This window comes from Solea solea, chromosome 14 (genome assembly GCF_958295425.1).
Source record: "Solea solea chromosome 14, fSolSol10.1, whole genome shotgun sequence".
In the NCBI taxonomy this organism is placed as follows: domain Eukaryota; kingdom Metazoa; phylum Chordata; class Actinopteri; order Pleuronectiformes; family Soleidae; genus Solea; species Solea solea.
Window position 1 is genome coordinate 21,759,043 of NC_081147.1, and position 26,182 is coordinate 21,785,224.

A 26,182-nucleotide genomic window follows, 5' to 3' on the forward strand; every position below is an offset into this window, starting at 1 on the left:
AAAGTACCCGGTCAGATCCAGACACACGGAGGCTTCAGGCGATTCTAATTTTGACAGCTGCCAACTTCACGCCTTCATACAATTACACTTTTTATTAAAATTACATTTTCATTTTCTCCAACTTGGCAAACACACACTGTATATGATAATGTCTATAGAACTCGCAGGAAGGGGGAGAAACACATCCGCTGAATTAGGAACACAATGCATCATTTTAATGCAAATGAAAAGCGCGCCTGCAGGTGTGAATTTGATGAAACCGAACAGGAAAATAGGGAAATAAGAGATATGAGATCACAAAGGTAAACAAACGAGCTTCACTCTATACGTGGTGGCTTTTCTTTCTGAGCCAATTTCGCTTTCATTCACCTCCCACAATTTATATTCAGACTGTTTTACAGATAAGACAAAACAAGGAATTTAATTAGGGTGTATCTTTAATATTGTCTTTATCATCAGTGCTACCTATTCTGATTGTCGGACGTCTTTGAACAGATATACTTCATCTTTCGGGTGTCGTGTGAAGGGCTGCATCCTTTTGTAAATAGACAAGAGAAACTTAGAAGGGGCAATTACTTCTCCAGTGGCACTGAAAGACCACAATATCCCTCATTACCCCCCTCTTCTCATCACTAGTTCCATCTTCTCACTCTCTTGCTGTTACTCAATTTTCTCTAATGGTTGGTTGTACATTCAACGTGCAATCATGCCCATTTTGCGATTTAATTGGATGAAATGATCAGAGAGGGTGTTTATCGCGAGTGTTTTTGCGTAAACATGTACGTGTGTATGTGTGTGTTCTTGCTGGATGCAGTAATGAAGCCCACTGTGATTCAGTGAGAGGGCCCAGCACATTCTCATCACAGGGAAAAACGAAGGCTGGCAAGAAAACGAACAGGAAAAGAAATGAACACGGGTCTGGGGGGTTTCTACTTCTTCAATATTTCATATAAGTAGATCTCAGTGTGCTGGGGCTGCTCCAGTGTGTGCCATTGCAGGGTGTGTGTGTTCTTGTATGGATGTCTTTATGAGGACCAAAACACTTAGGGAGTGAGGAGGACATTTTCACTTTCTGTCAACCTTTATAAGGCCATTGGTTTTAGGTTTAGGCGTTTAGTTGTGATGGTGAAGGTGAAGGGATTGCATGATGTCCATGTGTGTCGTCACTATGAATGCTGCACAAACGTGTGTGTGTGTGTGTGTGTATGGGTAGGTGGGTGGGATATTATTTATGGGAAAACTACACAGGTCTGTCATCTGGGTAATATATTGGACCACACCTCCGACATCTCCTGATAAGAATAAAGGGCAGAAGAAATAACTGCATCCCTCCGTTAAACTCATTGGCACACATGCACGTACACGCACTTGCTAATGCTAGTTTAAAGGAATACTTCACCGATTTGCATTTAGCTTTGTATTATGAGAATAGGGGTAGTACTTTTGAAAAAAGTGTGCTTCCCAACCTCAGTTTCCCCTGAGTTGAGAAATATCTTCATTCTTTTCTTTGTTACGTGCCCACCAGTGACACTTGGTCCTGTTAGTGTAACTGTTAGCAAAGATGGCGGACACTGTTTACATTCTGAGAATGAGGTCCCGTCCCCCTGGTTAGCGTAACTGTTAGCAAAGATGGCGGACACTGTTTACATTCTGAGAATGAGGTCCCGTCCCCCTTGTTAGCGTAACTGTTAGCAAAGATGGCGGACACTGTTTACATTCTGGGACTGAGGTCTCGTCCCCCTACCTGTGGGTCTAAATTGTGCAGAATTAGTGTCGCAGTTTCAAGCCTCGGACCAAGCCTCACTGGTGGGCACGTAACAAAAAAAAAGAATGAAGATATTTCTCAACTCAGGGGAAAACTGAGGTTTGGAAGCACAATTTATCAAAAATACTACCCCTATTCTAGTAATACAAAGCTAAATGCAAATCGGTCAAGTATTCCTTTAAGCAGCACATCTGGACTGTTGAGATTGCTGCCAAAAGTGTGCACTGACATGGTTAGCAGCACCCGCTAACTTATACTTTGACCCCATATTGTTTTGAATATGAAGAGGCTGCTTCCATTTCTTCTAGCCAGTTCTATATTTTTTCTCCACACTTTTCCTCATCGCCTTGACATAAAAAAACATCTCGACATAAAAACACAACTGAATAATTTATTCGTCCTTTAGGTTTGCGGTATGGCTTACTAGTTTTCGTTATTTCAAAATTAAAAAGTGCTTTTTGCATAGGCTTGGCATTGTTGGCACCTTTAAATAATACAACACACATGAGCCTCTGTGCAGCTGTAGCTATAGATAGGACGGCACAAAAACAGGAGCACATTTACTTTGTTGTTTTGCGTGTGGCCATAAACAATGATGCCACTGATGCCACTTATGTTTCTTGCAAAAGTGCAACTTTTATTTTTAGGTACACAGGCTTGTTTTAGATTGAACAGCCACTTCTTTTCTGACACGGGTATTTTTCTTTTCAAGCCGCATGAACATCTCGGCCTCTCAGATCCCCGACTACGAGACAAATGCCATTTTGAAAAATTAATCAGGGTCCTGCTCTTTGCTGCTTTGTGCCTTTTTTTTGCTTGACACTTATCTAAGTGGTTCTCCCACAATAGAACGAAAACATTTCTCAAAAAGCACTTACACAATGAGTAAGATGACAGTTGCACACACTCGTGATAGATTACCTGACAGGAAGAGAGCCTTGTCCACGGTGAACTCTTCAGCAAATCTGATATGGCAGAAGTTCTTTTTGCTTTTGCGTATGGCAGTGATATCGCCACACTGTCCGAAGACCTCCACGATGAGCTGCTCTGTGGCGTTTTCTGGCAGACCCCCGACAAACACTGTCTTACACCCTGGAGGGCGGTCTCTTGTGGCTGGAGGGGGAAGGTCTGGGCAGAAGTAATGGTGGACAAGGAATATTAGGACTGGGCTTTGGAGGAAAATAATGATGTGCAATACATGGAGGTGTGCATTTTGAGATAATTCAGCTGAAATACACGTAATTCGAGAGCCAATTCAACCTCTGAGAAGACATAAACTGTTAAGTGTGAATAATGATTCCTGAGAAGCCAAAGACAAAATATCCAATGGCAAGAATTCTGATTACACTGCAGCTGTAAATTATTCTGGCAGACCTGAAGAAGCTGTCTGATTTTTGTCAGAAAAAGTGAGTTTTTACTCAGGGATAAATGTGTATAAGTGTGGTGGATGAAAGAAAACCTAATATTGCCTTCTGAAAACGTGGGCAGCACATTTGTAGCTTCAAACCAAAAATACATCAGTTGAATTATTGATCAAAATCATCTTGTTCATCAAAATTACAAATGCCTATAGGTGGTTATACTGTAAACTATGGTTAGCAGGTGTTTTATCGGAGTAAACATGCAGAGAATAATTAAAGACGATTGTAAAGGGGTTACAAGAGACCCATACTTTCAGAAACGAGCCAAGTCTTATTGATCGTAGTAATTATTATAACTAAAAAGTCAATTATTATTCTCCAAATCAAACAACAAACTATAAAAACATCCAGGGTGCGAAGGACAGGGCTTGATGCCCCACCAAATTCAATGAGGTCTAATTTAAAACACAGCACTTATGACCTCAAAATTATGAAGTTTAACGCATGAGTAACGATAACTGGGAGCAATGTGCTCATATAATGTTTTTGAAAGATAAAATGTTAATATCAAACCATTCCATGCATGAAAATAAAATCCTTTTGGCTACAGAGTGATTGCAAATCTTCTCATGTGGAAGGTTCCCGGCATTATACAAATCACTTATTCAACACAGAGGAGTGTTGACTGATCTAATCTCCAATAGATCTGGCTTCTCATCCATGATGAACGTGATTAGCTGGGTCTATGAGGAGTGAATGACCTAATCAGTGGAAGGTTGGGGATGATGTATTTTGGAAGTCTGTTAGAAAAGGCCTCGCAAACAATGTTACCGGTTCCTCCTGCTCCTGTAGATATCGACAGGCTGAGAAGACCCCGGGTTGACCTTGGTTGGATACCTAAGCCGTATCATCGGGGCCTGGTTAATCAACACCACGAAGCGATATCAAGTTTGATGAAAAGGATTCCAGGACTGGGCATTGGCTGGGTGCAGTAAAAGTAAAAGTGTGATGAATCACTGCAGGATAATCACTCGTACTTTGTATGTTTACCTTTTAAGTTTTTGGTTTCATCTTGCATCACTATTGCGCATTGATACAAACTTGATTGATCATACGATGCATGTTTTCTAAGCATGACTATCGGTGTAATTCTACAAGACTGGGTAAGGAAAGGAGTGCAGGCTTATTGCTGCTTTACGCCGAGTTGGTGTTGTTTGGACTGAAGATGCCTCCTCATAATCAGACACAGACTCAGAAACTTGTGAAATGGAAAAACCAAAGTGCGCTTGAAGTGTGCTTGGAGTGTGTTTCAATGTTGGATGAGGAATGAATTCCTTGCAGATATTATGAGACAACGAGCTCCAGCAAAACCACAGCCACTCCTCTGACAGAGTGAAACACCCTGGCTGTGTCTCTCTGTGATACTTTCGCAGGTGTTTCTCTCCCTTTATGGTCATTTTGCAACGTCTGTTATGGCCTCCTTGAGGTCGTATCATAGCTGCTTTGCATATACGCTCACTTCTCATGTGTATTCGGTTGTTTTGTGTGTCCTTGTGGTTATTTCTGTGTCCCACTGTCCATTTTCTTTCTTTTCGTGGTTGTTTCGCAGCTCTCCACAATCATTTTTGTTCACCTCTTCGTGGTCTCTCTGGCTCCATCTATCCATGAAATATGACTGTTAAAGGAGAAATTTTGGCTGGAATTTCATTCCTTGGAGGATTAAACTTGTTTTGAGTGGAGATGGGTAGAAAAAGTACAGGGGGTGCAGGAAAAAGTTTGCCATAGTTTCAAAAACATCTGACCTTTATGGTATATGCAACTTAGACTGGCGTTTGTTTAGTTGTGCAATATCAAGTTGTGGTTAGTTTTGGCTTCTGTTGAGTGGGTTACCACTGGGCTGCTGAACCCTGCTCAGCACAGTGTGTTTTATGCAAATTCACTACACAGAGGATTCAGATAAACTTTGTGAGACAGACTTCAAGGCTGTTAATTTTGAAATGCAGACAGAGAGGCTGAGAGAGGAGGGTACATGCAGTGCCCACAGAAGGAAAAAAAGAAAGAAGAAGAGACACTGTGAAACGAGTTACTGACAGCTTTTGAATTTTTTTTTTTTTTTGAAGCATTTGAAACCTGAAGTGAATTATGATTGTGACGTTTTCCGTGAATATATGTATGGGATTTAAATATTAGAAAGAAAAAAAAAGGTTGTTTTAAAATGAAATATCATATGTAGTGTTTTATAATTCGACACACTTCTGTAATTACTACAGTGCAATTTGATATGTTAAGAACAATCAGCTACATTTCAGGATGGTGGATGTGCGTCTTGGATAAATATGGAGGCTGCAGTCACACTGGTGTCTCACTGGTGGACACCCACCAGTCTGTCTCTCCAACACATAATCACCATCCATCAACTGGACTGGCTAAACACATTTTTATAGTCTGTGGTGCTGCCACAGGAAAGAAGCTTCAGTCAGTGGAGGACTGATAAACTGCCTTCACACATTAACACCTTTAGTTCCTCACATTACACACGGACACAGAATAATCATTATACACATAAATATGATGTACCACATGTCTTAACTTACTGATGTTTAAATGTATTCCTCTTATTCGTATAAAGTTGCAGCCATTTCAAGGTAAGGCTATGGAACTAGCTTAGCTCAGGGGTGAGCTGTCAGGGCGTAATCAATACCAGGAGGACCTTAAATGCACAGTATGTAATTTATGCCACCAGGGGTCATTCAGCAAAAGACCTTAGGATGTCGGGGAGAAGCCAGCGTGGGATTATGAGCTTGGGTTTACTTCCTGAGTAGGTGACTGATCCTCTGGGTTGTTTTCCAAATGTTTTTTTGGAGTTGCATTTGCCACAGAGCGATCAACTTTTGTCAAATGTGTGACACGGTGACACCAATCTCACTCCTGAAGTAAGAGCACTGTTTCTATTCATTATTTTGTTGTGAAATATTTTGCAGGACCAGCGGATCCGTAGCTTTATACTAAAAGGTCACCCACGAAAGAAAGGATCTGTTCCCTTCAATATAAATTCTGATTTCTATGGATTTGAATATTGGAAAAATGTTTGCTAATGTGGGTACACTACTCAAAAATATATAACATTAGTCTCCATGTTTTTTTTTTTAAGATATTTTAACAGAACTGTTACATATTAGGTTTTTAAAATTACTCCAGCACTGCAGACACAAAAAATCAAATAAATGTTTTTTTGTTTGGAAAGTAAAAAGAATCGGAAAGGCAAAAACATTTTCAGGGTTAAGGTCAGATTTAAGTGAGTGTGAATTGCAACATCTCCAAAGCTCAAAAGTATTTCATCTTCCCTTCAAGGTAATTTCTGAAATATCTGTGTTTAGAATTCTTAAAGAGTAAGAGAGACAGACAAACACCCGAGTTCCATGTCCCATATGACTATTACAATAAATCCATGGGTCAAAGTGTTGAGTGTGAAGTGTTTGCAAACCTTTCAGAGGGAAAAAAAGAAGTTCTGCAATACGTCTGAAATTAAACAAATGAGTGGGAAGAAGTGAAGGTAAAAAAAGGGTCAACGCTGAGTGGAGAAAAGAACTTGGTGATGGCGATGCACACTGGTACGGTTGTGAAAATGTCTGCGATATTAAACTGATTATCTTCGAGTTGTGGACTGAGTTGTAATCAGAACATTTGCAATTCTGCATAATGCTGCAGAAATCTGTAAAACTTTTTCGTCATCACTGGGGGGCGGAGCTTTCTGCTTAAGGACCTGAAGTAACCAATATTTCAAAAGTAATTTCCCCTGAAGAGTGACAGCATGGCAGGTATCAGTTACCTGTTCAGTGAAAAGATTGTGTGGGCTTTCATCAGTTTCACACCACTCTGCAGATTTTTCATATCCCTGGTATCCTTCTCTCCAGCCTAGCACCCCTGCTCCTTAGGGAGGATACTGAGGCACTCTTGGGAGGGGGGTTTATACACCCACTGTACATGATTCTCTTGGTCTTGTTTTGTATGTTTCACTAAAGAACCGTCACCTGCCAGTAGGAGAAAACTGACGAGGCAGAGGGAGGAGAACTTCATGACAGAGGCGTATCATTATTTTACACTGCATGTGGCAAAATGCCTTTGGATGCAAAATAGTGATGTCTGCTGACAAACGGTCAACGGAATGAACGTAATAAAACCTCTAGTATTCTCTGTTCCACAGAATTTTGCAATTAGAGATGGGGAAAAAAATTGCCTATAACAAGTTCCCAGAACCTCCAGTGATCTCTTAAAATGGGTTTTTGTCTCACAAAACCTCTGCAAACAAAAGATAATCATTTTACTATCATAAATGGTTGAGAAAAGCAGCCGATTTTCACAGCTAAAGAGCTTTTCACTTTAGTCCTTTGAAATAACACACTGTGTTTATTTTGTTTTATTTCATTCTTTTGGCCGAACATGCTCAGAATACCTCCACACAGGAGGTTTGCAGGAAGCATCAGGAGCAGGTGGCCAGTGCTTCCTTTCAGTTTGAAAAAGCAGCAGTTTCTGAAAAAAGGAGATTCTCACCCTGTTCCTAAAGATGAACCAAGACACAAGCAAAGGACCCTGAGTAACTATTATCTCTCTGGCTTCTTGTGGACTTCAATTCCTTGAGATTTCTACCATCCATCCACTTCGAAATATCAAATTCCTTACCCATGTTTTTTAGTGGTCATCTTATTCTTCTTTGAACCAACTTCTGTTATTTCCAGGGGTGGGAACTGTGGTGCATGTGCAGAGCCAACTTGAGGCCGACTCACATTATATGGGTATGGTAGTCTGAGTTTGAAATTTTATATTGTATAATTTCATTTGGACTAACATTTAAACATGTATTTAAAAAAAATCTGATTTAGATTTAAGCCCGACCTACACTTGAGGATGACTGAAATCTGGCCAATTATCCTCAAGTGTAATAATCTGGGCAAATTATCCTGCAGTGTGAGGATAATTGTCATCGGACAATCTTCCTAAATTTAATATTTGCAACTGAACAGCGATCGGGGACGTGAGGGGAACCCCGCATTAGCCAATGAGAGTGTGTTGACCGGAACCGACAACCGCACAAAACATCGCGTGCACACGGACAGCAACTCACTGACGACACCGGAAGTCCGCCCCCATGTCTGTTTACATTCTCTACATTCACGTTAAATCACGTGAGTTTCTGTGAGATCCCAAATACTGGGATTCTCCACCCTGAATTAGTTTGATTAAACACCAAGTGTGTGGTGCTGCGTCTCGACTGGATCGTCTAGTTTGTGCTTTCTTGGGATTGAAAATCTGTTACAAAGTTCAGTGTGTCTGTGGTCTTGCATGTTTTTTAACAGGCATTACACAATAATTCCTATTTTTTCTAATTTCATGTTAACATACTAAGTGCTTCAGTCAGCACACATAGATAATCACCTCTGCTTGTGGCTTCTCGGTAGATCGAGTCGTAGATCAAGAACACTATCTTACGACTCAGCTTCCTATTTCATCATGTCAGTAAAATACATTCCATCCCTACTAGTTTAGCTGTTTGAACCTCATGCTTCATCTTAAAGGAGAATGCTGCTAGTTGCTGACAGTTATGTAAAAAAAATATCAAAGGAATGTTGCAGAGCATGATATTTAATTGGATATTCAGGTGTGTTATGCTAAATGTGTCTATAGTCAATGTTTATTACTTTCTAGCTTCACACCTTAGGATTTTTTAGGTGCTTTTGTTTTGTTTTTTTTTTTACAACCAGAGGTGCTGACTCTCACAAACTGTTTCCAGATGGCTGCGAACCACCAGAGCGCATGCTGGACGGAGGTCAGAGTCAAATTAAGTGAACAGAAGAACATAACAGAGACCAAGCAGAAACACAATCCAAGAAGCACCCCCGTGGAAAAAGATTCTTGACACATCTTCTCTCGGCAGAGATACAATCTCTGACGAGTGGCCATGAGAAATTAGACTTGGTGAAAAGCCACAATCTTCCCAGACACACCGATCTATACAAGTCTTCTCAGCCGGGACTAAGATAGTACCAGGCGCCGCCAGGCACCTCAACGATGCAACTCTGAGGGTCACAGCCTCACACAGTCCCCCATGTTGACTTAGTAACCATATCCCTCCGGCTTCTTGCGGACTTAAGTTCAGCAGCAGCATTAAACCTCAGATGTCAGTCGATTCAAAATACTTGGCTTCGAGATTAACCGCGTCTTGTGACACTGAAATAGGTGACAGGCATGACAAGCACAGAGACCCTTAGAAGAGATGGAGATCAAAAGAATGAGTTACGAGGAACTGGGACAGTGCTGAAAGGAAGGAGAGTAGAAAGTACGCGTGAGGAGAAGACAGGTATGTGACCACGTGTGGTGTCCATGCATCACTGGGGATTCAAACGCCATCAGATTCTTTATAAGTTAAGTATAAATCATATATGTCCTGTTCTGAAGCCTTGAGACTTGTTTCCACTCATATGTGCCATGTTTTATTGTCTATTTTACTTTAAATGGTATCATAATTTACATAAATGAAACTAGTGATCGAGACTAAAATGAATTGAGAAGAACGCTAGTTTTCCCATAGACCTTCATTCAAACAAAAACAAACACCCGCCTGTATAAAACAGCTTGTACCAAATGCACTTAAGTGCCTCTAAGTAAACTCCAAGCTCTACTGTTTTTATGGTCTTTCTTCTTTAAATTGTTGTTGTATTTTGGAATTTATATCCTGTTTTTTTTTTGTGTGCAATCACAAATAATATCCTACAATGTGGGCAATAAAGTAAGCCAAACCTAAACAATACATGTCACAAAGGGATTGCATCAGGCACCAAAGTTGTTGAATAATTTCTTATTTGTGTTTCTATCTCAGCTCCTGAGGAGTAATCAGAGAGATGTTCCTGAGTCACGTTAAAACTTTTAATGAGTTAGTTTTCCCAGCACTGAACTGTGACAGTGGCAGTTTATGGTCACCAGGCACAGACATGTAGACATAGTTTAAACACAGCTTTATGGGTGTGGTTAAAATTATATATAAAAAATATGAATAAAATAAAAAATATTTCCCATATTTCCCTTTGATAGTGCAATAGTGTGTGTATTGCTTTGTGTAAAGGACCGTTAACTCCCTGACGCTCCTGCAGTGTCTGGAGCTTTTGTTTTAGCTCACTTTGAAGTTGACATGTAAAACCCGTTTGAAAAAAAGCACAAAAAGCAGAATCTTTTTGTAGCTAAATAATGTGAAAAGCAGAGGTGGCGTCAGTCAGAGGACCCCCCACCTATCTCTCATCTAACTCTGGATAATTGGAAGGTGGAGGTGAGATAAATATAAACAGCTTGCGCCGCTCACCAAAGGGAATTGTCTGGAGAATTGTACTGTAAAAAATTAAAAAGAATAATAAGCAAGTGGAAATAGTAAAAATGTCTGCCGAGTTAGGCAGGATCAGTACAAACACAGTTCATCTGCAGGATGGTAAAATACTAACGCTTCCAGATTGCAGCTCTCCATCTCAAGCTTCATCTCAAGCACAGACAGACACCTTCATCTCATATGTGACAGATGAGGCGATCTCTCCATCACTGAAACGGGTTTATTGTCTGACTCTCTTTTTGAACTCTGTACTTTTTTTAAAGTTTCTTTGCAGAGTAGGCTACGAATGGGACTTTTCCACTATAGAGTTTTAGCACTACTCGGTCCGGCACGGCTCGTCTGTACATGGTTTGGTTGTCAGGTACGTTGTAGTACGTGACGTTGTTTTATAAGCGACACAAACAAAAAGTACTGAATCATTAGAATCAGTTCATTAAATAGATTTGTTCAGTACTTCCTGCATGACCGGAGCACAGACTCCGTCACTGAACTAAAAACTCAACTAAAATACGGCGGAAAAGGGGTTGTGATGCGGACTTAGAACCGATTATCAAAATAGTTGTCGATTAATTTAGTAATTGATTAATAATCGATTAATTTCTTCAGGTCTATTGGAGATTAACGCATGTTTTCAAGATTCTTTAAGTCTTTTTAACTGATCTACAGTTCGCCATTTTTCGGTTTGATTCCTGTCGGATGCTGCGCTCATGACTCTTCCAGTGACGACACTCTCTGCCAACCAGTAGTATCGGCTCAGCTCGCTTGAAACCTCGCCAGAGCAGGTACAAAAAAAACAAATACCAAAATCATCGCCATGAGAAACGAGCAACTCCAAGCTTCAAAACTTGTAAAAACTACCAGAGAAGTTGGACCTTGTTTGGAGACAGTGATGCTTCTGTCGCACAAAGTAACATAATCAGATTATTTAGTAGTGATGGTGGTGGGAGGTGGTGCATACTGGCGTGAGTTTATGGCTTACTGGGGTTCGGAGGGAACAGAGTACAGGTCTTGCAGTGGATGATCTCTTTGATAACCGGCAGTTCCTGGGAGAGCGGCGCAGGCACAATACCGAGGCCAGGCATCATGGGGTTCATGGGGGTGATTCCAGCCATCATGCCAAGGTTGGGGTCAAAATCTGTAGGCAGGAGGAAAACGTGAATACAACTGGAACGATATTAACGCCTACACAGTAACATCCACTAACTTGTTTCCCAACAGCTAATCTTAGATTCGGTATCACATCTGTCGACAGACGTGACACACAAGCAGCCAACATCAAATGGAAAACACAGCCATCACCAACAAATCATCATGTAAACAACATGCATTTTTAATATGTTTTCTGCCGAGTCGTTCTTCTCTCTCTGTCACTCCTGCTGTTTGAATGATAATGGACGCGGTCGGATCTAATGCGTACATAAGAGAGAAGCTTTATTTACTGTATCGACTGACACCGGCGGTTGGGAAAATATGCTCACACCTGCACACATAAGCATTGATTTCTTTAGCTGCCGCATGTGCTTGTATGTGCACACTCGAGTCCCAGTATGGAGCTTTTTTGAAATGGAAATGATGCTGCCCTGCAGTATGAGCGTAAGGATTTGGTTTTCAACAATTATGCCAGTAGGTGAGTAATGTTTACACACCTGTGTGTGTGTGTGTGTGTGGCTGCAGGAAGCACTACTCATCTACACAAATCCTTTAGGAGAAATGATTGTGATATACTCGACGTGTAAAATTTAAAATGCAATAAACAAACACGTGACATAGTAAGAAGTAGGTTTTTATACACTGCTTTACACATTTTCAGGATTGACAGTAAATACACCAGTCAATCAATATCAAATATAATTTGATAAATGTTTTGTTTAAAAATGTGCAATTCCTTCATCCACTAGAAAGGGGAATGCAAGTTTTTTAAATGAGCTTTTCATAGTTTTATTATTATAGATATTTCAATACATTTCACATGAGCAAATGTATAGTAAATGAAATGATGTCTACCTTCAGCTCACTGTAATATTACAACACAAAAGAGGGGAAAACTGCTCCATTTACACTGTGACTTTGTTGGATTTACACTCCACAGTGAAGGCAAATATAACGGCTAATGTTCTTCAACAGGAAAAAGGTTGTACTTTCCCTCAAAAGTGATTTCCTCTTAATCTACTGTACGGGTGAAAATGGGTGAATTAACGGACACAAAGCAAAGAAGATTAAAGCGCACATTACAGACGACTTGCAATAGGTCCCGGGAGAAGCTGGATGGCGTAATAAATACTGTGGACTGATAAAACCAGCTAAGGGACAAAAATGAGAAGAGAAATAGAGGTCAAGCAGAGAAAAGAAAACAGTCCAACACAAAAAAAAAAAGAGCTACATTTAAGGAAAATGGATTGAAACTATTCGTCCATTGATGACCTCCCCATCAATCTTTTACTGGGAGTCAGAGTAAGAGGAATGGTGATAAGAGCGACCCGAGTTGCCAGGCAATTGATGACTTCTTTTGCACGTTAGGGTGAAGGAAAAGAAGACAGATAGCAGAAGGGATGATAAGAACGGGTGGATTGGAGATGTGAGGCTGGTGCAATTGCCAGCTTGAATACCAAACACCACATGTTACAGAACAGGACCAAGACTGTGTACACCAAGACTGGCTCGATGGCTCGAGTGTTGCTGAGCTTGTCCCACAGACGAAAGCACATCTCGGGAATTGCATTCACTGGAAATCATACTCCATTTTGTGGCGAGCCAATGCTCCATTGTTCTGGGCTAAGATAAAGAAGCATGCTTATGGGCTCATGCGTTATGTGTTGGTGGTGCACAGCAAAGTAGATTTCAGCTCACAGTGAGGACAAAATCTGGTTACATCAGTGCACGCGGGCTGGTGCAATTTCACTGCAGTGTTGCTCATGTTCCCTCTGGAGTGTGTATGTGTGTGTCTGTACATTTATCCCCGTCCATTAGGGACCCGAGTCATGAAGCAAGCATGTAACACAAGCTTGTATAATGAAGGAGATTTACTTCTTCCTAAGAATTCCCTGCTATCGCTGCTGGCAGCTTTCTCATCTCCATCTTCTGACAACACAGCTCGAGGACACGTTTCGTCTGAAATACAACAGTATATCTATCCGCCTTCTTACTCATTACATCATCGCTGGGTTATTTCATCAATTTTGTGAATTTTATGCAGATTTCTAAGATACGTCTTGTCGTGTTAAAATTAAAAAGATCGTTTTAATATTTATTACAGCACATAGAATGTTTTAAAAAAGTATTACACCCGTAGATTTGTCTATATAAGCTGTACCAGTGTTGCTGCGACAAGACAGAGAATAAAAAAAATCCATTATTTTGTGCCTGTAACAGCTGCAGCTTTGACGAAATAAAATCCCAGTTATTGATTTCTTACACTACAAGATTCTAGAAATGTCCTCCCACTAAATTCAATTTTTAGGTTGAATTTTCAAAGGAAAAACTTTACCAGAGAAACGGGAAACTTTGGAGGACCTCACGCCCACAGCCGGCATTTACACCAGAGGAATCAGGGTTTACATTACAATACATCCCAAGAAGATAATGAAGATATGTGGATGTTTGCACTGATGTGATGTTAAAGAAATTTAACATTATTACATACTGTGTAATTTCTTTAATTGAATTGATTCCTTTCGAGAATGGTTAATACTCCAATCGTGGTGGAACATAATCTTTGTAGCAGCAATGTCCTGGTTTTTAAAGCTGAATTGGGTCTTTTTTTTTTATGTTGTCTGTTACCAAAAATCTATTTCCCCTCTCCACAGTGTAAACACTCCCAGTGAAAATGCCAACAAACAATTGATGCCACTTAGCACCGGACTTCACTTCCATATAAAAACAACCTCTATCCACTAAGCCAACCATCACGGTGCAACAGTATGAGTTGTGAGAGTGAGGGTGTCACTGTGGTGCCTACATCTACAGTTACTTTATTTAACACCACAACAAATCCATCCGTAGTCCTGAAACAAATTGTTACACCGAATCAAAATCACCATCATCAGTGTTTCACACCAAACACAGCCATGGTTTTCCAGCAGCATCATTACATACAGTTAGACTCATCCCCATTTCTTAACATAACAGACATTTTGGATTGAGTTTGACTCTTATGGGAACAGGAATGATCACGTTTCTCACTCGGAATTGTTTCCATAATGTTTTTTTTTATTTAATATATATATAATTTTATGAGAAAAAAGGGATTACAATTGTCCCATTGTCAATGGTTTTTCTGCTATGTTGTGTGTTTTTTTTTAACCCTTGTTTGAATTACAGGAGCAAAAAAAAGCAAAACAAAACAACAACAATAAAGCTTTCTCTGGTGGTACTTGGAGGAAATCTGAAATACTATTGTACTGTTTATACCATATCTCCATTATTCTAAAGGTTATTGAGCACTGTCCCATTTAAAAAAAATAAAAGAATTGCTACATAAATTGATGCTAGCATAGCCAGATATGGTGCATGTTGACAAAAAAGAGAGTGGACATTGAAGAAATTAGCGCGTTCACCTGAGTCTGACGTTCCCACTGATGCCAGAGATGAAGCCGATAATAACTGACAACAAAAAAGAAAGTACAATGGAATAATCTGTTGATCAGTGGGAATGGGGTATAAGAAACAATACCACTTGTTTCTCACTTGACGGTCTCTCTCCTTCCTTCTCTTTTTTTGTTTTTTGCATACTTGACACACTCCACTGCTACTTTTGTCTTGCAAATTCAGTTCTCGGATAATAAAAAGGTGTATATTAACCAGCCGGCCTGTGAGCCAATAATGCTGTGGACTCAGTGAGAGACAGTGAGAGTGGGTCTCTGACTCAGTGGCTACTCCACAGAGAGATTTAGAAAGCACAAGAGTCCTCCTGAAGAACAACAACAAAAGAAACCTGGGGCCAGGTCCACCCACACATGTTCATGAGAACCTCACTCCTCTCTGAGCTCCTGTCTCTTCTCTCTCTCACACATGTGAAAGGTGAAATCCACAAACATCACCCTATTAATACCTCGTCCTTGTACGGTACCATGCAGCACACACGACTCACAAAGTTATGATACATATTCTGCTTCCTTCTACTCCTCAGTCTTCTCCACCGCAGTCTATTTTGACATTAAACAATCTATATCCTGGAGGTTTGTGCAAAGTAATAACATTTACAACTGCCCATCAATCAGGAGGTGCACAGAGATGAATAAAAAAGTGACATTTGATCGTCTGAAGCTCCCAGCTACTAATGTCATCCTCCTCCCGTCTCTGCCTTCTTTTCTCCTCTCTGGTTTCAGGCTCAACGTCCACTTTAGCAGTCAGAGTCGGGTGGGGGTTTGGAGGAGGACATAGGTGGTTGCTGTGAGGCATGCTGGATAATATTCTCTAATGAGGCGAGCTAGCCACACCACCTGGAACCCTACCAATGGCTGAAAGCTGCCTCACTTACTCACTGCCAAGAGTCACTCTCTATGCATTTTCATATCTATCTCTGGTTTTTCTTACAGGAACATTTCTCACTCAGCAGGACAGAAAAACAACATTCCATCCCATTTATAAAAGTCTCCCTACTCAGCTGCACATAAATAAGAATCCACTTCTTTATGTTGCCTTCCAAAATCCATCACCTTTGTCCAACTCTACTCAGAAATCCATAACAAATCTGACCTTTACCAATAACTAGCCCTGCAATCTGCCATGGATAGGGAGAACTGTCAGAAAGAGCCATTTCACTGGACCTATAAGTACTGCTCTATTTTTTGCCAGACATACAGCACTGTAAATTCAAAGTAGGGGAGTCTTTGCTTCTCCACTCTGTCCACCTACACGCAGCCAAAAACCTCTGGCATTGTACCAGCGCAGCGCGCCTGAGCAGTCAGCAGAAAGAGGACAGAGCATCCAGCCCGAGAATTTGGAAAATGCTTACAGCAAAAGAATGACTGTCACGGCATGAATTTCCAAATGTTAAGGTGAGCTAATGCGTGAGAATGAGAAGACCCTGATTCATAGTTCTGTGTGCGCAAGTATCTTTTGAGATGAGCAGTTATACGGTGTGACACAAAGTCACTAAGTTTTCATATTATTTCCACTGTGGCCTTGTGCGTGCGTCTCTGTGTACATTGTTTGAATGAGGTTTGTGGATCTCCGTGGGGAAGGGGAGGAAGAGTTGGATGCAGCGCAAAAAGGAGTGGTTGTTTATTCAGAAATACAGTCATCTGTCCCCGAGCCTGCTTATCTCCTCCCCAGGGTGCACGGGGTTTGTCTGCGTTTCCACGCATCCAAATTCATTTTGACACACTTGCAAAACTCCAAACGCTTTCCTCATTGTTTCCCTTTTGTCAGATCCACACAAAACGTAACATAATCAAATACCTCTGTTGGCGGCCAACTGCACAATCTGCTGCAATTCGTTACAACTGATCTAAGTAGTTAATAGTTTAAATATGGCCAAAGACGTCATCACTATGAAAATGTTAATGGTATTCCAAAAATCACAATAAATGTCCATTTTTTTTTCATTCACATTAAGTTGACAAATGTGGGTAAAAACACACTTTGAACGGCACTGTGTTAATCTCTGCTATTACTTATTGTTAAGCCTAATTTTATGTCTGTTTTTGTTCAGAAGCTGTACTTCAGATCTTTGTAATCAGAGGGCAGAACATTAGAACCCCCTTAATATGATGCAGTCCAATAACTCAAGGCTATATAGCATAATTAACACCCTTTTTTTTTTTTGGACTTTTACCTAAATGTTGCTTTTTTTTCATGCCAAAATTGTATTAAACTCCTGTGCTCATGAGCCGGCTGCATCTATTTTAGGTGTTACTGATAATAAAATCCATCTTGGGAGGTCCTTTTTTACTTTCACAGACATGTAGAGAAGGAACTCTATAGCTGTACATCTGGTTGTGCTTATAGTCTGGTCATGCTTGAGAGAACAGTGATGAAGGGTGGGGAAATACACGGCGAACACTCCTGGAATTGGATATTCTTTCTGTCTCTCTGTCAGATGTCAAAGATGTCAAAACCAGATGTTGATTCCTGCTGTAGCTGCATTCTTACAATTCACACTGTATCTGCGATTCTACTTACGGGATTTAGAGCGTGCTAATGTTCAGCATAACTTTCTTTGCGTAACGTTTATGACATCCAAGGTGTAAAACGGACGCTGATAATGTACACCATAATGACAACAATGACACGGGTAATCTCAGTCTGCAGCCGCAGCCATTATGAGGGTAGAATACACAATCAATATTCCCGCCACAGACACAATGGACCCCATTTTCCCCATCGCATGTGGATCAGATTCCTACATTGAGCTCTGCAGTAAAGTCTCGCCTGCTGATCGATCACGTGTCCCAGAAGGTTTCCGTCTTGCTGGTCTGATGTTTACTCTGCTGGATCTTTCCCATCATCTTTTAATTTTTTTATATTTTTGCTCCCATGATGCACTTCTCTCCACCTTGCAAACTGCTCTGCATTTTATTCCAGCGGTACGGCTACCCTGACTGACCCTGACTGTCAGTTACATCAGCCAAGCTGCCCTGTCCAATTACTCTTCTTCCTGACCTGCTTGGCACAGAATATTCAATATGATGTGAAGAACTGACATTGTATGCATTTATTAGTCATCGAAAGGTGGGTCAACTTCTACTTTTTCCTCAAGTTAAGAGTTTTTTTTTCTGGGTGGAGTGTATCTGTTAAAAGAGTTTGAGCAAGGCCGGAGACCGCTGCTGATATTGGAGCGACACAAGCCGAATTAAGTTTGATCTTTCATAGCCTGAAATCACAAATTTCCCTCAGACTGCTTCTCTGCTTAACAGCTTTACGGCGCAGGTGCCAATGACGAGTTGTCTGCCAAAAAACTTGAATCGGGCTCAACTATACAAACAGCAACACACTGTGTTGTCAAGGCTGGTATCCCAGTAGATTACTTGAATGTGAAATGGGAATTTCTGTCGTTTACAGTGCAATTGCCCTGATAAAAATGGGGGGGGGGGGGGGAGAGAGAGAGAGAGACGAGAGTAGTCAGTCACTGTGATGCGTGAAACACCAGCTGTTTTTCTGGTAATCCAAAAGACTGTTTTGGCATCTAATAGGCCTTGAGACACATTAATCTATTATTCAAACTGCATTTCCTGGATCACATTTCATTGTCTCACTGCTATGTTTCACAGCCTGCGCCCACCGACAGCAGCCCTGGGGTGTTTGAGTACAGTTTTTGGTCAGCATCCCTGTGATTTAGAAAAGGACTGACCTCACTTACAAAGATGAGATTCAGCAATAGAAAGAGAGGAGGACTATTTATTCCAGTGGAAGCATTAGAGGTAATATATATGGAGAGGCAGGATGAGAATATGAGGTAACTACAGCACATTTGTAAACATAAATAACAACACGGACTGCGGATGAATTTCTACGTGCTGTCAAACCACACAGTATAAACTTCATTTATGCCCGACTCTAATCTCTCTCCCTCTGTATAAACACGTTGCTAATACAAACACGGCATAATAACTTTATAACAAGTGCCACCACGTCCGGTCCATCCATAGAAATGAAACTGTCATCGGTGCCGATGTGCAGCAGGCTGAGCGAGGCTGCTAACGCGTCGAAAGGCTCCGCTCACAGTGGTCTGTTTATCCAGCTGTCTGTCTGGATAAATCCACTTGACCAGAGATAAAGAAAAGGCAGCGCGGTGAAGAAACACATTTGGCGCGCACAGAGTGGATGAAAGAGTGGCAGACTAATGTGTAATGAGAGCACTCTGGAAAAGGCAGTGTGTTAAAAAACTGAAACCAACACATGAAAACCCTGACATAAACCTACAGATCAAACAGCGGAAAGAGAGAGAGACACTAAATTCTCCTTTGTTGTTTTCGAGGTGAAATAAAAAAGAAGTCAAACATGATGTTCAGTCATGATGGAGAATCGATAACTAATCCTCCTGGATTACTTCAAAGGCACATAGTGATCTTGTATACCGAGAGCTGCATGGCATTTAGACATTGTGTGACATCAGGATAAAGTGTGCGTGCGTGTGTGCGCATATACCTTTGTGGTCACGGAGATTTCAGAGCGCTTATGAGCAGCAAGCGATATTTTTAGCACAGTGCGTGCCTTTCACTGAGATAAATAGTTTACAAACTGAATGTGCATATTGCTGGGACATTGTTAAGGGGCCAACGTAGTATTTTTTTTATCCTCATCGAGAGCAGCAAACTGAAAACGAGGCAAGGACGAGACACAATGCTTAAGTGGATCTCTAAAGTAACAAGTTATTCTGGCTTAAGTGAAGTGAAAGGCACATGCACACATGGAATACATAGGCCTTTGAGTAATGTATGTGAAACTGCTTTGCAGAGGAGAGATATGATAAAGGAGCAGCACAGCATTTCTGAAATTTACATTGCAGAAAGTAGTTCTCGTGTTCATCGGGGAGAGAAAAATATTGCCTCATCATTTTAAATTAGCTTTCATTTGCATTAATAATACATTACTAATATAATTACATGTCAGCTGTTGGATCTAATATAGCTCAAGTTTTGAAGCCGTTTGAGCCCAGATGAGCATTTAGGTGCAATTAAGTGCAGACTAAAGTGTGTAAAGGAGCTGAGCTCTGTAAGGAGCAGGTGAATGCCGTGTGTTATGATGTAGCCCTGGGTTACAGTGACTGACTCCGCTGTAATGAGACATGAATGAGATGTTGGGTAATTACGACTAGTGGGGGTGGTGGATATGGAAGGAAGGAAGGAAGGAAGGGTGAAGGAAGAGGGAAACACAAATTGTTTTTTTCTCTCAATGATTATAGAGAGGAGACATGGCTGAAGATGCTGCAGCAGCTTAGGCTTCAGGGCAGTGCACCAACAGAGAAGACCACACAGGCCACTTCCATAATATTTGTCTCTGAGTAGAGCTCTTCTCAGGGCTGTGTGAATGTGTACAGTCTGTTCCCACTCACCTTGTTCCCATTTGATGCACTTCTTAGTATGGGGCACTTAGCAGAAAATGGAGTAACTCCACTCAAAAAAACCATAAAAAAAACCCCAAATACTTCAAAGCACAGACTTCTATAGAAATTGCTAGCATGTTGAGAGCCATTCTGTGTCTTTCTACCATTCATTTTCTACCGCTTTATCCTCCCCATGAGGGTCATAAACACTGGACATAAACAAACAAACACACTCACATCTACGGTCAATTTAGAGTGTCCAATTTACCTAATCCCCAAATGTGCATGTCTTTGGACTGTGGGAGGGATCCGGAGGACCTAGGTCAAGAGTGCTAACCACTAAAACATCCATGACGTTTAAACTATTCACTTCTTCAAGCGAACAGAGGATAAAATAACCCTCCTCATATTTTAATTATTTACAACTGCGCTTTCCCTATGGTGACCTGTGACATGTAACTGGGTTGAATCGGTCCGGCGCTCGAGTCCCTACACGTAGCTACTTCTCACCATGTCAAACACCTGCGTAAATGAGTGGGGGTTTTTACTTCTTATTCTTTCACACACAAATGTTTTACTTCGTGTTTCCGTCCCACTGCGCGGTCCGAAATCCTCTGGAGCACAAGCAGCTGGTTGTGAGTGTGACCGAGGTGGAACTTTGGCAGAGTGTGTTATTAAGTTAAAGAGCAGTTTTCTTTGACCTTACCAAACACAGGTGCGGCTAATAACATCATTAATTACCAAGTTCCATTTATGTGTGTGTGTGTGTGTGTGTGTGTCAGAGCTCTGGTGTTGTAAATGGTGGCTCACTAACATGGCCTAATAGCAAACATGAGGGAGAACGGAGCCATTATTAATGCAATTAGTCACACCTGTTCTCAAATTGACAGGTTAGAAATGGCGCTATATAAAGGTTTCAAAGCAAAGTTTTCAGCATTACAGGTCCGGCGTGCGACATTTCAGTACGCTTTATTGGCAGAACTTGAACAAACGAAGCATAAGTACACGTGTAAAACTGGATAATCGCTTTAAAACTAAAAAGAAAAATGTTCAGATCGGGCCGTGCTTGGCATTTTGCGCCATCGCCGTCTATAGTAGCTTGTACTGACATGTGTTTTGCATTTGAAGAGAGGGCTTACCGTACAAATAAAGATCAGCTCAGCCCACATAAACCTGACACAGAATCTAGCGGAGAAGAGGAAGGAAAAGGGACAAGGAGTGGGAAAGTGGAGAGAGTTGTGAAAGAGTGTTTACCTCCTTTCTGGTATGTGAAGGCATTTATAGTCCCCTGACATGCTGGGGGAAAAGACAGGGTGAGCAGCGGAGTCCTCCATTTGCTGCACTGAGCAGTCTTACCATTAGATGTCATTCATTCTTACACACTAGACCTTTTTTTTCCCCCTAAGTCATAAAGCATCGGACCTTTAATGCACAACCTTCTTCTACACCACCAACTCTTGAATGAATGTGTGTCCGGTCTCCATCATCATCTCTACTCTTAGCGCCGGTACCTGTGCCTCACTCTGACTGTATGCTTTCATATGTTTCTCCTCTGCTCAAATTGGAAAGTCTTTTGTTTACTGTTCTTGAAATATGCCAGGCCTGAGTATGTGTGTGTGTGTGTGTGTGTGTGTGTGCTTCCCTTAATATTTCTCAAGAAGAAGTGCATGTGGAAGGATGTTCATCTCCAAGTGTATACACACACACACACACACACAAAGGCAAGCATACACACAAACACACACACAAAGGTCTGGCATATTTCAAATATGAAAGTGCATTTCAGCTAAGAAGTGGGAAGTGATTTATAAAAGGCTTTAGGGAAAGGCTTTCTCCTGAGAAGGGTGAAAAGACATGGCAGAATAACTCTTCTGAGATGGAGAGTGGGAGGGTGCTGCTGAACGTAATGTTATAGATAGCGGAGTAATCGGCGAGGCTGAATTTTAAATTGGCAGATCCGAACACAGAAGCTCAACCTCGCCCCTTTACAAAATGCTGCTGGAGTTTTCATAACAGGGTAAAAATGAGTGAAATTCTATTGTTTTATTCCCACAATAGGGAAGATATATACAATTTGCACATGTTTTGGTTCGATAACGCTGATGCTGGGTTGCAGTAAAATCCCTGCATTTCATCTACACATCCTGGCCAGTTGGCTGGAATGAGTGCAATGAGGTTCAAAGAATAAGAACGACTTACAGTATGTCATAAAGTATGTGCATTATTGATGATTATTGTTACTGGAAAAATCCAAAATCAGAAACACTCACAAATTGAGCTGGTATGACTGCGGTGAGTCATCTAAGCCTTCACCTGTGTACAATATGCTGTCCTAAGAATGATTACGGCATCACAATCCCTGCTTGGTGACTCAGATGATCTAGTTTATTCTGAAATATCGCAACGGGCAACACATAAAAATTCCACTTCCACATGTCTTCAAAAGCAGATATTCCTCACACTTGGATGCCAATGCTTTTGAAATCAAGTATCGTTAATTACCAAACAAACCACTTCCACTTTTAACGCATCACAGATCCAGCCTCACGCAAGAAGAAACATCACTGCTCATTCTCCGAGTGACATCATTAAAATGATCTGAGAGGCAAAATACAATCAGTCCTTAGACAAATCTAAGCTAGGGTTTGTTCATTTCACTCTCATTTTAGTTATCTATTTTTAAAATAATCAACCCTTTGCATGTCTTGAATGGAGAAGAAAATAATGCACACCAAATGAACAAAAATCATTATGACGGGCAGCTAAAGTTACACCTCTGAACAATCATTGACATCCAATTATTATCGGAGGGCGGAAAATTGATCAACGATAAAAATCACAGGTAGTAGTGATTAGTAGTAGGTTTTAGGAAACAAACGTGAGGCACGCACGTCTTTCTCACGTCAACAATGTCACATTCCTGGCCGGTGGAAATTGCTTTCCCCCCCCAGAACAATAATGGAATAGAGGCTCGGCTGAGGGTTCCCTGTGGTTCTGGTTTGGGTGTTACTGTGGTCTGGAGCAGTGTGGTACCTGGCATGATTGGCTGTCCGGGTATTCCGATGGGAGGCATCCCCAGGTTGTTCATGGCTGTCGCCCAGGGGTTGGGGTCGGGCATAGGCATCGTTATCGAGTTGGAGTCCATCGTCATGTTACAGATGCCGTCTGTGGAAATATACAAACAAACAAACTGTCATCAGTATACGGAGTCACACTGGATGACGAATCGTGTCGCAACAAGCCTGAGGATTGTTTTGTTTTTTTGTTGTTTTGTTGTGTGGCTGTGTCACGGCTTCTCTTGTTGCCTCCTCTGTACAAATCTCCCCTTTTAGTCGGAGTGAGAGAAAGAGAAAGTGACCCTGCAGTCAGTGTGACACCGCAGCCATTTCAACAACACTGTCATTTGAAGCTGCTGTATGTCCAGTGTCTGCACTGAGATTCGCCAGCTGAGCTCCTTTCTGTCGTCGTGACCTATACACAGACTCCACTGGAATTGCAGCATCCATGAAAGAAAGTGTTGAATCTTGCTCACAGGCGGGGAATAAATAATAAAAAAAAATAAAATAACTACTTACTGTTTATATATAATTAACAGTGCAACTGTTTGTGTCTGCCAAACAGTTAGTTCTGAAGCATCCATGCCGGTCCCTATTCATAAATATGGTTTTAAAAAGGATTTCAATAAAGGGTGTGATATAATAACTTCATGAATAATGTAGAGGTCGGTGTCACTTATATGACCACTGATTCTCTGTTCCTCAGAGAAAGTCCTTCAAGGCATGACTGAGATATTGCATACACACAGACACCCTGGAAACATTATGCCTCCAGCCACAGCTGTCACCAGCACTAAGCCATAATAACACACAATGTGATGAGATTGTAATGGCGCTAAGCACAAATGCTGATGCTACCGGGGCGTTTGCCCAGGCACTCTGCTACTACTAAGCACTGGAAAACTTTGAAAATAACCACAAGCACAACAAATACCTGCACATCATCTCCAACTCACTAACCCAGACGCGTGGTTTTCTGCCAAGTGTTGCATAACAGAGCAAACAACATTGGATCCCAGCAGTGAAAAAGCCTGCAGTAAAGTCTACGTGAACATACCACACATCCGCAAGTGGCTCATTTTCCCTGTCTGCAGTCTATTTCACAGCTCCAAATGATCTTTAATTCTCTCCTCTGGTCGACCTCTCGCTCTCTCCCTCTCTCTCGCACAGACCTGTAAATTGCTGTGACTCTCTCCTGATGCCAGAGCTAACACCACTGCCTATAATGAGAAGCTCTGCACCCTGCACACACTTCACACCTCAGAAGGTCTTTGGCAAAGTCTGCTGTGGAGATAAAACTGTGCTCTGTGTGTGTGTGTATGAATGCATGTGTATCTGTCCGCACAACAACCACTATATTGCTTTTGGTGTCCAGACACAGCTGGTGACGTGTAATAATTCGGTTTGACTCTCCGCTTCCCTCTTAGCGCTCTTAATTTCCGAGCATTCTGCTGCCGTCGCTGCTGCCACGGAGAGGCCTGATAAAAACCGCGTTGACGAGGACTTCACCGCCTTGTTAACCAGCACAACCCTATTAACGGGGACACTTTGGAGGAGCTGAAATGAGGGAGGCGAGGAGAGGTGGTGAGCTGTTTTATAGCATATATATTACAGTTTACAGAAGGTTAACCGTCTGCCCTGATGTGTGAATGAAAACACACACTCAGGGTTTGACAGGTGACTCTCTCAGTGTAACTAATTCCACTTAGTTGCGGGTGAAATAGTGATCACTAAGGCTGGAGAAAATGTGGATATTTTGCGCTGCTGCAATGATTATTTGACACAAATGTGTTGATTGAAAAAATTCCCCGAAAACACTGATTCTTAGACGCACCGCGATTCTGAATCGATTCACAAATGTCTGAACTCCGTGCAGCGCACCGTCCCCTGGACACATAACAAGGAAGCATGGAGCCAAAACCAAAACAACAACAAAACCAAAACAGAACAGAAGTCATGCGATGCTTGGACATCCGTTGGCACCGTGTCGTACGTCGCACTTTATCACCGACAGCTGCAGGCTAATGTCACATGTGCTCCAAACAAGAGCAATGAAGGAGAGCCACACGGGTGCTAATGATGCTGAGTAACATAATTGCGCGTAAAAAAGCGCGACTCATTTCACATTTTGTCTTAAATATGTGAATTGTCTTCTTTACCATGCAGTTGTAACTTTCCAGTTTAAATTTAGTTTATAAATGATAATGGAAATAAGTTAATCTCTTGTTTCTCGATACAAATGCACTGTTGTTAAAAATAGCGGTGGGTGAGTGGTGAGTGATCACAGAGTGAGACAAAGACTCAATCAATAATTGTTTCATAATCAAATCGTGAGGCACCTAAAGATTCCCACCCTCTACTCGAGTCAAGTAGCTGCTACGCTCAATGTGTACGTGCACACACTGACACTGAGATATTTAAAAATCACAATTTGGACTGAACACATTTTATTTTAAGTCAAAACGTGTCACAAAGTCCTTCAAAAAGGAGAAAAGAAACAAAACCTAACACTGCCAAGCTGCAGCCAGCAACTGTTTTGAATGTCCATTTGACAAACAACTAAAGCAATTGTTAAAATTATACCTGATATACTATTTTTGGCTGACTGTTCCTGCAAATTTTTTACGTCATCTGTTTGCAAAT

The 26,182-nt window shown here is 41.3% G+C and overlaps 1 protein-coding gene across 4 annotated transcripts in view; it reads right to left on the reverse strand.

Annotated features, from left to right (window-relative positions):
- Positions 1-26,182, reverse strand: part of enox2 (ecto-NOX disulfide-thiol exchanger 2) — a 160,512-nt gene that overhangs the window by 26,393 nt on the left and 107,937 nt on the right. For 2 of the 4 annotated variants that reach the window (XM_058649919.1, XM_058649920.1), the window contains 3 exons: positions 23,517-23,648; positions 11,478-11,633; positions 2,687-2,893 (listed from right to left, as the gene is read on the reverse strand). In XM_058649919.1, the coding sequence (XP_058505902.1) occupies positions 2,687-2,893; positions 11,478-11,633; positions 23,517-23,648 (495 nt within the window). The remainder of the gene's footprint in view (positions 1-2,686; positions 2,894-11,477; positions 11,634-23,516; positions 23,649-26,182) is intronic. The other 2 variants (XM_058649921.1, XM_058649922.1) reach the window with 2 other exon arrangements.